Source organism: Podarcis vaucheri (assembly GCF_965113315.1).
Source record: "Podarcis vaucheri genome assembly, chromosome: 7".
In the NCBI taxonomy this organism is placed as follows: Eukaryota; Metazoa; Chordata; class Lepidosauria; order Squamata; family Lacertidae; genus Podarcis; species Podarcis vaucheri.
Genome location: NC_138765.1, coordinates 57,449,153 through 57,464,394, shown reverse-complemented (window position 1 = coordinate 57,464,394; position 15,242 = coordinate 57,449,153). Strand labels below are relative to the sequence as shown.

General features: G+C 44.6%; 1 protein-coding gene across 1 annotated transcript in view; it reads right to left on the bottom strand.

Annotated features, from left to right (window-relative positions):
• Nucleotides 1–15,242, bottom strand: part of LPCAT2 (lysophosphatidylcholine acyltransferase 2) — a 34,840-nt gene that overhangs the window by 12,334 nt on the left and 7,264 nt on the right. The window contains exons 2-8 of the mRNA XM_082232928.1: nt 11,866–12,005; nt 10,339–10,556; nt 8,704–8,816; nt 6,944–7,004; nt 4,980–5,038; nt 2,222–2,256; nt 1,024–1,078 (exon numbers count right to left, since the gene is read on the bottom strand). Coding sequence (XP_082089054.1) covers nt 1,024–1,078; nt 2,222–2,256; nt 4,980–5,038; nt 6,944–7,004; nt 8,704–8,816; nt 10,339–10,556; nt 11,866–12,005 — 681 coding nt within the window. The remainder of the gene's footprint in view (nt 1–1,023; nt 1,079–2,221; nt 2,257–4,979; nt 5,039–6,943; nt 7,005–8,703; nt 8,817–10,338; nt 10,557–11,865; nt 12,006–15,242) is intronic.

The following is a 15,242-nucleotide window of genomic DNA, read 5'->3' as shown; positions in this document are numbered from 1 at the left end:
TGACTCCAGCGTGTGTCCATGTCAAGACATGATCTACTATTTGAAGGTGACTGCAGAGTATCTCTTATCAATAAGCAAGGCCTGGATTCACAAAATGGATATACATTTTCTTCCTATATACATAAAAAGGTAAGGCTGTTGTTGCAGCTTGCAATGGAAGATTATTAGTCCGTCAACAGAATTCCGATTTGCATGAAGCCACAGTAGGGGAAGGGAACAAAAGACGAGGTTGGTTTTAAAATAGTGATTTTAAACAACATCAGTGGGTTGAATAAAGCAGGAGTGAAGGGACACAGCAGAGCTGTGAGGCTGTAGGTGGAGCTTGAAGAAGCTGTGGGGATGTGAGGGGGTTGGGTTAGGTATAAAGAGAGGGGGCTATGTCTTGGGAGGAGGTGGGATTTTGGTGCAGGGTTAGCTGTGTTGGTGAGCAATGCAAGTAGGGATGGTGGCCCCAAGCACTACAATAAAAATGGTTTTAAAAAAGGAATACAGTTTGTTCCTTTTTCTGCAAAAGGGAAGGAGGAAGGGGGGATACTGAAGTTTTAATCGATTTCAGCATTTCTCACATCTTAACATGCTAAGCATCAACTTTTAATTTTATTCATATTTTTCAGTGTTACATTTTTCAAAATCACATTCACATTAAAATAAGCATTTTCCCATCCATATCTTTCTATAAAATAAACCAATCGTTTACGACTTCCCTTCTTCACCTTCCCTGGTTCCTTTAATTTTCTCACCTGATCAATGTATCTTTCTCAAACCAAATATTTCCAATTATTTTGGCAAAGGCCAAGGGTTAAACAACAACATGTGCTTTTTAAAAAGAAGAGCATGAGAGATTATTTAAAGCACAGGATGGGGGAGAGGGGCAAACCCTCTAGGACCAATTTAGCAGGGAAGAAGAGAAAGGAAGCTTTTCTATCATTGCTCAATGTCAGTTCTCAAACATTTGCAAACTAATTGCTTGCAAACTAATCAACACGTTCAGGTTTAAAATAGCAGCATTTCTCTGGTTCTCACCTCCACTTCAACTTTTGTAAACAGCTGGCACAAAGTCAAGACTAATGCCTCCTTGCTGGAAAAGAATTGAAATAAAACAAAGGTTGCAAACCATTTTCAAATCAATCCATTTAAATGTGACATTTAAACAGCTACATTTTCAAATGGACATCACAAATAAAGCAGATCTAAAAAAAATTAGAAGGCGCTTGTAATGATAATGACAATTAGGCTTTGCAATGAAGTGTTTCACATCCTTGCTAGTACTCCTTGCTACAGCCTTGAGATGATAGGCTATTTAATACATTTTAACAATTTATGCAATTTATGCAGTGCCTTTCCAGAGTGGCTGACCATCTAGACGCTGTAAGCAAAACAGCATTATTATGGATGAAGGTGAAAGGAAAGGGGCTTGTTTAAGACCCCAACCCTCATGGGTTCAAGTTATAGGTAAGGTTCTCACAGTGGCCAACCAGATGCTTGAGGGAAACCTGCAAGCCGGACAGAAGCATCTCTCCCCTAAGATTTCCAGCAACTGGTATTTGGAAGCATAGTGCCTCCAATCATGCAGTCAGAGTGTAGCCACCACAGGTAGTAACCATTGTTAGCCGTATCCAGCCTACAACCCATCAACAGTCCTGCTTGCAACCTCATTGAGTGCTTTTGCCTGTCCTTGAACTTGGATAATGTTTCTGGCTTACTTGGATGGAGGACAGAGAGGGAGGACAGGAAGGGATGAGTGACTGAGGTAATGTTCTTTAGGGAAGTTTTTAATGTTTAATGCTGTATTGTTTTTAATATTCAGTTGGAAGCCGTCCATAGTAGCTGGGGAAACCCAGCCAGATGGGCGGGGTATAAATAATAAATTATTTATTATTATTATTATTTATTATTATTATTATTATTATTATTATTATTATTATTATTATTATTATGTGTTGCTCCACCAACTTTCGCTTCTTGCCTTGCTCACTACCAGCATGTGCCCCACCCCCACCCCAAAGGTTGCTCAGAAGGGAACACAGCCCTTGGGATGAGAATGCTTCCCCACCGCTGCCCCATTAGTATACAATTGCTGCGATATAAACCTTCTGAACCTTCTGAACATGGCACCCATATCTAAAGATCTGTATATGCACCACATGCAAAGATGCTGCAACTACTATTGTCAACAGCCGCCGGCGATAAGAACGTTTGTCATTAGGGTGGTGCCACTTACAAATTGTAGCCCTGCCAAGTCCACGTCACGGTATCCTAGAGGCAAGCAAATAAAATAAATGAATAGTTATAAACAGCTCGTTGGACGAATGGAAAGCAAAGCACAGCCGAGGCCAGGACGTGGGCGTGATTCGCTAGCAAGTCTTTAGCAGGAAACTTGTGTTTTTCCGGAGGCTGTGGACCAAGTCTCACCATCCCTGACCACTGGTCACACTAGCCAGGGTTGATGAGACTTGGAATCTAGCAACACCTGGAGGGCCACAACCTCCCCCCCACCTTATCAGATGGAAGAGAAGAGAAGACACAGGACTCACTCCAACAGCTCCATCAGGCCTCCTCTCCCTCAACAGTCACATGGGGACAGGAATATCACTAGGCTGCCTCAGTGGGAGAGGTGGCCAGCAGGACTCACTCACTCCACCAGCTTTGCCACAAGGCCACCATCATCAGGCACCTCCTGCCCCTGAACTATGCCAACTATTTAAGAACTGGTGCCAGAAGTTGACCTCCCCATCCATCATCTCCTCCCCGTGCCTTTCTCCTTCTACAGTATGTGGTGTTTTTTCTAGGTTCTAAGCCTGTGGGCTGTCTTGTTTTAACTGTTTGTATATAAGTCAGTCTGGGAGCCCTTTTGGCTGAAGAGTAGGGGTTCAAAGGCTGTAAATAAACAAACAGCAAGAGCAGAAATTGGATTGTGGCTCCTGACAAGGGATGGGGGAGAAAATGTGATTCTGTTTGCACCTAAAGCAAAATTTATCACATTTGCACTGTCCAAAACAACACAAGGACCAAAATGCAGGCGTCTTTCAAAATTCGCACTCATCTGAATTTTGCGGTGCCTGTCAATGTTTGCAAGAATGCATGTGTGGGAGGGGAAATGTGTGCACTAAAATGTGTTAGTGCAAATGACATCCAAAAAAGGTGTTATGTTAAGAGAAATTGCTGGTGAGATGTGTACATTCATCAAAACCACATTATAAAAGTGTGTTCACGCAGAGAAATTCACACTATCACTTTGAAGAATTTTCACGCAGAATTTTTTTTTTAAGAAAACATAAATTGGTGCAGAAATGTAGAAAACCTACGGTACTTCAAGAATGGAAAAATGAGAAGCCGAGAGGGCTGGATCTGGCACAGCCTCCCATCCCTACTGTGAACTAACAGACAAGGTACAGAGCGCCAGACCCCAAATTTCCAAACCATAACATACAGTATGAGTGCTGAGACTCTGGTCCAGGGAGGCAAATGCAGTCCCCTGAGTCTCTCCATCTGGCTCCTGCTTTGAACCCTCCTTGAATCTTTCTGTGGGGTTGGAATATGTCCTTGAACTCTGAAAAATCTGTTTGCCTGCCTGCCTGAACAATAGGGGGTGGGGTTACCATTCGCACCCACTGCTCTGCTCACTTTTGTCTCTGACCCTGCAGAAGGAACACAGCCCCCAGGCTGAAAATGGTTCCTCAGCCCTAACACGATATGAGGCAAGAACACACAGGTCTGTCATGTTCCCTCACAGGAGCAAATAACTGTCGTTTACTTAGATGTGGCAATGCCAAGAGGTTTAACTTGCAGAAACCACTGGTGGAAAAGCTTAACCAGTTTCCTTCCCTTGGTGATGGTGGTGTCTGTGGTGAGAGGATGGTAGAGTGTGCTCTCAGCTGTATTTCAGGTGGAGTTTTCTTAGTCAGCAGGCAGCATGACAAAATGCATAGAGGGCGCCTATCGTGGGATAGTTCGCACACCCAAATGGTGGTCTGCATGTATGAATGGGCCATCGCAGACTCAGAACCACAGACTGAACATTCAGATCACCTCAGGCAAACAATGCTTTTAGGGGCCTTGTCTACACTATACATTTAAAGCAGTATCGTGCCATCTGCCAAAGAATCATGGGAATTGCAGTTTGTTAAGGGTGCAGAGAGTTGTTAGGAGACCCCTATTCCCCTCACAGAGCTGTAATTTCCAGAATGGCTTAATAATCACTCTTCACAGGAGACTCTAAGAATTGTAGTTATGTGAGGGAAAGGTAAAGGTAAAGGTAAAGGTACCCCTGCCCGAACGGGCCAGTCTTGACAGACTCTGGGGTTTGTGCGCCCATCTCACATCTATTGGCCGGGGGCCAGCGCTGTCCGAAGACACTTCCGGGTCACGTGGCCAGCGTGACAACGCTGCTCTGGCGAGCCAGAGCCGCACACGGAACGCCGTTTACCTTCCCGCTGGTAAGCGGTACCTATTTATCTACTTGCCCCCGGGGGTGCTTTCGAACTGCTAGGTGGGCAGGCGCTGGGACCGAGCAGCGGGAGCGCACCCCGCCGCGGGGATTCGAACCGCCGACCTTTCGATCGGCAAGCCCTAGGCGCTGAGGCTTTAGCCCACAGCGCCACCCGCGTCCCTATGTGAGGGAAAAGGGGTCTCCTAATTACACTCAGCACTCTTTACATACACTTTCTGGAGTTTTTTTTTTTTTGGGGGGGGGAAACCACAGCTGTTAAAAGCAGAACAAACCAGAACTTTAAATGTACGTATAGTGCAGATGTGGCCATAGTTTGCATCAGGGAAATGGATCATTATCAGAGTTCAAGGACTCATTCCAGCCAGGTAGAAACACTCAAGAGGGATGTAAAGCATGGGCAATGAGGGATGTGGCCTGTGAAGACTTCTTTGGGCCAGATAATGAGTTCAGAGGGGCCACATTTGGCCCCCAGGTCTGAGGTTCCTCACCCAACTTATTCTATCAATAAAATAATTGGGAGGGAACTTACCAATTTATTTGGATACCGAAGGAGCACTGGTTGAACAGGAACACCAGGAATAAAGGCCCCTGGAAATGGAAGCCAGACAAGAAAAATCACTATGGGGATAAATTATGTGGACTATAGTTTGTGCCTAGATAACAAACCATACTCAGGATTAAGAATCAATGGACACCACCAACAAGAACCATTCAGTTTAACATGTTGAGTTAAGGGCTTTCCATGTTCACTCAGACTCCCAAATCCCAGTAAATCACAGCTGTTAGGGGCCACATCCTTAACAGACTTGTTACTGAGATCCACATGTTGGTGGAACTACTACTGGACCAGTTTCCTGATCAAAGGCAGATCACAACTGAAGCGCTAACACCAAATATGTGGTCAAAAATGAATTGGGTCTCCTAAAGCATGTCATGGTTAAAAGGTGCATCCCAGGTTGAAGAATGAAGACCACCAACCTAGGCAAATCTGATAGTATGGGATCCTGTCCCAGGGCCAGTTTCAGTTTCACCACTACCTTGGATCTGGGTGGCTGTCAGCAGGAGAGTAGAGGGATTCAATTTTCACTGGAATAGACAGCTGAAGTCTGCGGAACTGAAGCCTGGGCTTTAAAGTAGGAGTCAGGAACTGTTGGTCATCCAGATGTTGCTGAACTCCCAGCACCTCTGGCTATTGGGCCAAGTTTTCTGGGGCTGATGGGAAGTGTAGATTGGCAACATCTGGGGAACCAAAGGTTCCCCATTCCTATTTTAAAGATTGCAATGGGGGGAATGAAATTCATCAGATAAAGCATACATAGCTATACAGTTGCCACCTAAATCCCCTTTCTGTTTTGTTCTAAAGGCCCTATAACAACAGAGTGCAGATCGGTTCCAACTCCCTAGGCAGAAAAGCACACCAACTCTTTTGGTTGTCTACTGTCTTTTCGAACTCTATTGTGTTGGTGAGATCTAGGCTCATTTCTGAACTGTACTGCTTCAGACCACAAGGGGGAAGCTCTCCATATAAAGAAACATTCCTCACATACAGAAGACAGAATGTTGCCTTAAACCAAGTAAGATTATATCTATTCCAGAAAAGGGCACATTCCAGTATTGTTATTTAGCTTTCTACAAGAACCCCAAAGGATCTACCAACCAGAGCCAGGTGTAAAAGATATACAGTTGGGATTAATGGGGCACATTTGAGCTCAATAATACATTTTTTTCAGTTCTAGAACATCACTACCTTGCATAAAAAGTTCACTCCTGGTAAGGAAGGAATTGAACTCATATTCCAAAGCAGACTCTCCTGATTTGATCCAGGCAGATCATGTGTTCACCGCTGTTCCTATTCAGAGTAGACTTGGAATACTTCCATTGATTTCAATAGGTGTACTCTGAGTAGGGCCAGCTAGCAGGTGGTGCTGTGGTCTAAACCACTGAGCCTCTTGGGCTTGCTCATTTGAAGGTCGACGGCTTGAATCTGCACAATGGGGTGAGCTCCTGTTGCTCCCAGCTTCTCCCAACCTAGCAGTTCAAAAGCACACCGGTGCGAGTAGATAAATAGGTATCACTGCAACGGAAAGGTAAACGGTGTTTCCGTGCACTCTGGCACTCATCAAGGCACCCTTGCACCAGTAGCAGTTTCGTCATGCTGGCCACATGACCCAGAAAGCTGTCTGTGGACAAACGGCAGCTCCCTCAGCCTGAAAAGTGAGATGAGCGCCGCAACCCCATAGTCGCTTTTGACTGGACTTAACCGTCCTGGAGTCCTTTACCTTTTACCTTTACCTTGCAACCCCAGAACTCTGATTCATGGGTCCATTTCAGAATCTGTAGCCTGGAGGATTGCTTTGCAATGCATTAGAGGGTTATGCACCTCCGCCATTCCTCTGAAAAGGTTCATGCTTTAAATCTGTTTTTCAAAGTTACACACTCTCCCACCCACCTCTAGCTTTTCAGCAACAATGCATCTGACACAGCCTTCCTCACCTTGTTTAAAAGTGATCAGACATGAACGGTTTGTACATGTACCTTCTGGGAAAATCAATACCTGGGATCAAAAAAAAGAGGAGAAGACATGAATATTCCATTAATTTAAACTGTCCCACAAATTCAGCAATTCTTGTTCAAGACCCATTTGCCAATGGTTCCTTCAGACAGCAATGGGGGGGGGGAGGCGCACATCTTTCTGAACCTTTTTTTCTTAATCTGTGGGCCATAAGATATTGTTGGACTCAAAGTCCCATCATCCTTGATCACTGGCCACAATGGCTGGGACTGATGGGAGAGGTCAGATGCTGAGGAAGGCTGTTTGGAACAGTGGCCGGGGAAGACCCTACAATAACAGAACCTGTAGTGACACTCCAGGAATGCTGTCCTGTTTCTTGCAATACATACGCTCCAAAATCTGATGGAAGAAAAACAGGAACACCTTTATAACACCCCAGTTCTCAAACCATGGATCACTGTCAGAGCTTTCTGCCTCCATAACCCTGATCTAATTCTGCCTCTGTTGTTCCATTCCACTTTCCATATGCTATATATGCCACATATTTTGGAAATGTGTTTGTTTGCTATAGATTTGGACACCACTTAAGATGCCATAACCAAAAGTTGCATGATGGCTCCTGAGATAGCAGAGCAGGTTTCTCCCTATGTCTGGATATCATGGGGTACCATTTTGAATCAAGATGGCTGGCTGAACCTTTCAAACCTGCACTTGTTGTTTTTTTAAATCACTTTATTTGCTTGGGTGCGGAAACCACCCAATATACATTATCATAAACATGTAAGGAGCATATAGCTAAGAGCATTGATTGAATTTTTGTTGTGCTGTAAAATATTTTTGCCTCTTTACTTACAACCAAAATTACTTTTGTTTATTAGTGTCATCTTACACAGTTGTTCCACAAGTCTGCATGTGGATGCCGGTTATGTATTTTTGTGCTACTTGTTTGATAAGGAGATAGCATATCGTTTGGAACTTCTTTTCTGTCTTTTTTTTGAAATTCTTCCTGTCGTTCACCTTTGGTGTCAGTTTTCAATGCAATTTTCCGAATTTGCTGGTACCATTCAGACAGAAAGTTGTCTCCTGAAACTTACCAACTTCTACCTATTGTCAAGCGTGTCATGGATAGTAAGAATTGTAATGAGCCCTTGTTTGTAATGTTTTGACTTTCTTCATCAAATATAGATAACAATGCCACCCTGGGAAGTACATCCATGATAAGTCTCACTTCATAATATATATCTATATTTTTTCCTGTATCTTTTCACAAGATCACCACTTACCGGTATGAAAATAGGCACCTGATTCTCCTTAGGCTCTCCTGCATAGTGGGCTATTAGTACTTGAATACAGGGAATCAGGTACCATCTGAATAATTTTGAATGAGTTACCATTCAAACCACAATACTATCAGTGGTTTAATAGGAAATAGGGGGTCTCCTAACGACTCTCAGCACCCTCAAAAAACTACAGTTTCCAGGATTCTTTGGGAGAAGCCATTACTGTTTACATTTGCATGAAACTGCTTAAAATGTATAATGCAGATGGAGTTAGGTCAACTGTTTACCTGGACCCCTACAGGGCAACAGGGCTCTCTCGTTTATTCTTACAACATCCTCCATTTATCTCAGATGACTGCTTAGAGCTGGCATCATTCATTTCTCAACATTTGTCACCAAGAGCCTGGAGGAGCAATTTGCACAAATATTTTTCAGCAGCTAAACCATCTTAAAAATCTTACCTGGGGCCATTGCTCCCCTGAAGTTGCTCGACGGGTTATTTCTTTGATAGTGTTCCTCCGAGAATCAGGATCGACACGGGACACCACAACAGGCTGGAGAGCACTGAGGATCCCTGTTTGATAGCAAGAAGGAAGGAAGGAAGGAAGGAAGGAAGGAAGGAAGGAAAGAAAGAAAGAAAGAAAGAAAGAAAGAAAGAAAGAAAGATTCCTATCATTTCCGAGGCACATCCACCCCCCCCATCTAAGAATTATTTATTGAGCCTAAGAACCAGTCAAAATTGGTTTATTTATTAAGAACATTTCTAGACTACCTCCCATATCATGTGTGGAGGAGATGGTATAACAATATTAAAATACCTAACCAGAACTTTAGAATACAGAGAGGACCTAAGGACAACAGCACTCGCCTCACTTGTGATTCCCAGAAACTGGTATTCAGAGGCATACTGCCACCAACCATAGAGGCAGTGAACAGCTGTCAAAGATAAGAGCCAATGATAGCCTTATCTTCCATGATATTGCCCAATCCTCTTTTAAAGCCATCCAAGTTGGGAGCAAGTTCCATAGTTTAATTTTGTCCTAAACCTCCAACATTCCAAAGTTGGAGTTCTAGAGTTAAGGGGGGGGGAACTGTCCTCTATCCACTTCCTCTATGCCATCTGTATTTTTACAAAGTTAAATGATGACACCCCTTACTCACATTTTCTCTAAACTAAAAACTCCCAGATGTCACAAGCTTTCCTCACAGAGGAGTTGTTCCATCCCCTTGATCATTTTGGCTGGCTGCTCTTTTCTGAACCTTTTCCAGCTTTACAGTATCCTTGCTGAGGTGAGGTGAGCAAAACTGTACACAGTACAGTATTCCAAATGTGGTTGCACCATAGATTTGTATACAGTGGTACCTTGGTTTAAGAACAGCTTAGTTTATGAACAACTTGGATTAAGAATGCTGCAAACCCAGAAGTAGGTGCTTTGGTTTGTGAACTTTGCCTTGGAAGCAGAACAAGTTCCGCTTCCTGTTGAGTGTGTTCCATTTGTAAAGTGAGTCCCCCACCGCTATGGGAAAGCACGCCTTGGTTTAAGAACGGATTTCCGGAACACATTAAGTTCGTAAACCAAGGTATCACTGTAATGGCATAGTGCTGTCTGAAGTTTTATTTTCAACTCCTTTCCTGGAGGTCCCTAGCATGGAATTCACCTATTTCACAGCTGCCACACACTGGCAGGCAGGCCAGATCCTGAGCTCCCACTCGTGCCATTTTAATAGATGGCTAAGGGCTGCCCTCCTGTCAATCAGATGATGTCACATGACTTTATGTGAAAGGAAAGAATCTGGAGCGCAGTCCTGAGTTTACCCATGCATGGGTGACAAGCTGGCATGTCAAAACCAATGGCCACACTGTATGCAGTTGATGGGAGTTGGGAGTCCAACAACGTCAGGAGGACCAGAGGATTCTCCATCTCTTTTCAGAATGCTGCATCATTCTGGATTTTGTTCTGTGATCCAAGACCTCATTCACCTGTGTGTGTGTGTGTGTGTGTGTGTGTGTGTGCGCGCACACACAGACACACAAGACCAGACTTAAACTGAGCAAAACCAGCCAACGTTCCCTCAAGCCTCATAACAACACTTACTCCCAAGAATGGGCACAGAGAGATTCTCTTGCCTAGACACTGTCGACGGCAAGCCTGCCAGAACACAGACGATCCCGTCGAAGAAGCTCGAGTGCGGTGCTGCAGTAAGGATCGGTGCCTCCTCAGGACTAGCTACTTCCCCCTTCACTTTGACTCGGAAGCCCATCACAAAAAATAAGGCACGGCCTAAGAGCGTGAGGCTGGCATAGCACACTCTCCTAAGGGAAAAAAGAAAAGAAAATTGGGAACCTCGTTACTTCACTCATCACCAAGATCACTACCCCTAACCCTGGAGAGCAACTACAGGACCAGACAAAGAAGCTCGGAGGGCCGCAATTGTCTCCCCGGGTCTGCAGCTCCCAACACATGCTTTGTGGTGTTATGTACACTGAGAGCACCATATAAACAAATATATATGACATTTTTTAAAATTCAAAAAGAGCTTAGGTTGCATTAAGAACATTAGAATAGGTTGCTGGATCAGGCCAATGGCCCATCTAAACCAGCATCCTGTTCTCACAGTGGCCAACTAGATGCCTCATCTGGGAAACCCACAAGCAGGACTTGAGCACAAGAGCACTCTGCTCTCCTGTGGTTTCCAGCTATTCAAAAGCATTTACTCCTGAAGGAAGAGGCAGAGGCAGAGCAGAGCCATCATGGCTAGTCGTCACTGATAGCCTTGTCATCCATGAATTTGGTGACCTCTCTTTGAAAGCCACTGAGGTTGGTGGCCATCATTGCTTCCTGTGGGAGTGGGCTCCATAGCTTAACTGTTCACTGTGTGAACAGTCCTTTATTTTATCTGTCTCAAATCTTTCAACAAACATAATATTGTTGCAGCCCCCTCTCAGGTACATCAGTGTTATTATTATTTTATTATGAGGACGATTACATTGGTAGGCAGCAATTCCATACACAAAATTGGATGAAAAACTGGTAATATTCAGAAATGCACATGCCCCACAAAAAAAACTACAGGGAAAATGGCTGCACACGTTCAAAAACAAATAAAACATATTAAAACCCCCATCAAAAGAGGCACGCCAAAAAGCCTTTCTTGTTATTTTCAACTGGGAAGGACACAGGACCTCGTTGTGTGCCAAGGGGCAGATCTGATGGTGCCATAGGAATATGCTACAAAGTTAAGGTTCTTGCAAATCCCAGTGCTCCAAAAAGACAAGGACATCCTAAGTGATGGTTCTCCCACATTAAGTTCTACATCACAGAGGCAGTAAAAACACTGGGCTGCCTTGCAAAATGTGCTGGCCTACACAACGCAATCCTCAGTTCAATGTAAGTTACTTCCCTAGGCAATGTTTTGTAGGACTGCAACCTTGGGTGCCATGTAACCACTCTTATTTCCTGGAAGTCCATGGAGAGATGCTGTACCCATGATTGTGGAGGTTGTTTCATTCCAGGATGAGGACAAAGAGGTCCTTGCAAATAATGTGCAAAGCGGTTACAAGGACAAGTCCTGCTGTATTCAGCAAGCCTTCCCTATTAAGAGGTCCCTACCAGCCATGTTACCTTTGCCATCCCAGAAGAGGCTTAGTCCCCTTCTCAGGGGTGCAGGAAGTTGCCAGGACTGCAAACGGCCAAGCCACCAGCAAAATGAAGAGCATGCATAGGACACGGAGAGGAACCAGAATCAGCCCGAACAAGAAAGCCTGGAAAATAAAGAGACAGAGTTAACCAGTCAGCTAGGCCACAAGTGATGTTTCAATTCACTTGTTTGTTTCCAAAGGACACATGCCAGAGGTACAGCGGTGATCTACCAACTCAGTAACAAACCACTGATAACCTAGCTGAGCTAGCATGGTATAATGCAGGGGTCTGCAACCTTTAAGACAAAAAGAGCCACTTGGACCCGTTTCCGAAGAAAAAACAACAACTGGGAGCCGCAAAACCATTGCAACATTTAAAACAAATATATCTCCGGAGCCACGATCTGACAGCGGGCGGGAAGGTGACGTCGGCACGGTGCGTGACTAACGCACGCACCGCCCCCATGCGACGTCACAGCCAGTACGGCGCCCGCCACAGTGAGGAGTGTCGGGGTGCACAATGCGCCTCCTCCCCTCGCTAGTATCCGCCCCGGAGCCGCAGCAAAGATGTAAAAGAGCCACATGCGGCTCCGGAGCCGCGGGTTGCAGACCCCTGGTATAATGGCTGGGAGATCAGGATTTAAATCCCCAATCAGCCATGAAGCTCACTGGATGATCCTGGGCCATTCACATTATCTGTCTCAACCTGACATGAATGAGGCCCAGATCCCTTGAAATGGGCCTGATTCCTCCCAGGGTAGCCTTGTTTCATCACGTATTTTAATCATGCATGCCTATTCCACACACACCCCCACCCCGGTAATTGGATTTATACCTGTAAATGGCTTAGAAGATTCTTTGGCAACTAAGAAGTATATAAATCAATAACACAATAACCTCAACATGCTGTGGTTTCCAATAGAGGCTGCCTAGTCATCAAAGGCCAAGTAACCCAGTAACATACAGACATACAAGGAATGTAGCGGGCAAAAGTCCCAAGCTATTGAGTCCTGGTTTATTTAGGCATTGCAGAAGATTGCTGGGGACAGTTCAATGGTAGAGCATGTGGTTTTCATACAGAAGGTCCCAGGTTCAATCCCTGGCATCTCCAAGTAGGACTGGGAAAGACTTCTGCCTGAAATCCTGGACAGCTGCTGCCAGCCAGTGTTGGCAGTATTGAGCTAGATGCTCTGCCTGGGTTGCTATAAGGCTCCCTACACCCTTAGAATTCTCAGTTAGTCTTTTGGTCACGTCCCAGGCAGAGATGTCTCTGGAAATAACTTGCTGGTTACCTAATCATTGACCAATTGCCAAAATACACAGAAAGCAACTTCCTGATTAGCATTATTTGACTAAGTATCGGCTCTAACATGGAACGGGATTGTTGTTTTTCCTTTTTGGTTTAAAGAAAGTGATAACTCAAAGCAAATTTAATGTAAATATTTGAAGACAAACTGACACAGCATTATGCATTGTTGTATACTTGGATTCCTGGTCACAGATGGCACACACGAACTGAAATAGGGTTCAAGAGCATTGACATATGTAAACTGATGTGAAGCCCCCTCCCCCAAAAAAGAGGTTCTGCAATGCACAGGTGTTTCATTGGCAGACACTCCGATTCATGGTGCATGAGGCTGGACATTAAGAGCATGAGACTCTTAATTCCAGGGTCACGGGTTTGAGCTCCACGTTGGGTGAAAGACCCTAGTGGATCCTTCCAACTCTACGATTCTGTTTCTCCTTGCATTTTGATCTCGCCTTTCCTCCAAGGAGCTCAAAGCGGTGTAAATCGTTATCCTACCCCAAACTCCATTTGATCCTCATAACAACCCTGTTAGGTTGAAAGGTGATGACTGCTTCATGGGTCACATAGGGATTTGAACCCTGGTCTCCAAGGTTCTAGCCCGGCACTCTAACCACTGCACCACCACCAGTGCACGCTTCCACACAAACATATGTACACGGGTAGAGCTACTTTGTACTTGTGCTCAGTGTAACATCTGAACAAGCCTCAAGTCATAACCCTTGCCAAACTTCCTATTTCTAACGAGCCAATTTCCCTCTCTCATATTTCGCAGCAACTAGGTCTGCAAGGACAAAGGCAGAATAGGATTAGTTAGAAGCCCAGCAGATCACAATACACCAAAGTTACTTAACTAACTCAGGAACACAGAAAGCAACCTCACACTGAATGAGATACTTGAAAGACAGAAGCAATTTTTTCTCCAAATTAAAACAAGTGCGAAGGGGCAAGTTTGCACAGGAGCAAGACAAGTAAAAGCATTTTCTTTATGCCAAATAAGATAATGGGCCAATTAGTATCCCTGACAAGTGTAACAATTATTATTATTACTATTATTAACTTGCGGCTAAACCAGTAGCATTTCACCTTCAAAGACTATGTGTCTCGTCATCTGATGTTTATAGGAGGAACAGCAGAACGAAGTTCTGAGGAAGTTGTGAAATTCTTTTCCTGTGAGGTATTCAATAAAAGTTTACAGATTCACAGAGAAGCTTTGGATTTTGGGTGCAAATGGCTGGGGCTGATGATCTAATGGATGAAGCCAAAACAAGGGGGTGGCTGCCCCCTGATTTGAGGTCAGCTTACAGAAAAATAATCACCATTTCCTATCAGTACAAAACATTTGTAGCGTCTTCTTATGAAGGTCAAGAAAGGTTAGCCATGCAGTTTTGGAACACCAGGTTCATTTCCTGTTTTCGAGTTATTTCATCAGTGTTCTTTGAGGAAGTTTGGGTGGCCCATGCCTACCTCCACTTCTGAACACCAGGTGCTGGAGAGGGCTCCTGTGCTCTGCTCCGTTCTTGAGGGCTTCCCACAGGCATCTGGGTGGCCACTGTGAGAACAGGATGCTGGCCTAGATGAGCCACTGGCCTGACCCAGCAGACCTCTTCTTATGTTCAAAAACAATGGCATCCTAAGGTTGTGTCTGAGGTAAAAAATGTCATGCACATCAGGGGTGGAGAACCTGTGGCCCACCAGATTGTGATGGGCTCCAAATCCCCTCAGCCCCAGCCAGCATGGTCAGGGATGGTGTGATCTGGGAGTCCACCAGCACTTAGAAGGCCACAGACTCCCTCCCCCAATTCCCTGATGTGAATTCACACCCTGGATGTGCATGATGATGCTTCGGCCTCCCTGACTGAGGAGGAGAATCAGCATTCTCTGGCTGCATTCACACAGCAGCTCGCTCTGCCTTCCCCACTTTGCCCTAACTGTTAATTTCCGCATTATATTTCAGCTTTCACACAAAGTAAAAGCCACTTTCAGAAATATAGTGGAATATAGAGCAGGTTTAGCTCTTATTTCCGTGTTATTTGCAAATGGATTTATTCTGG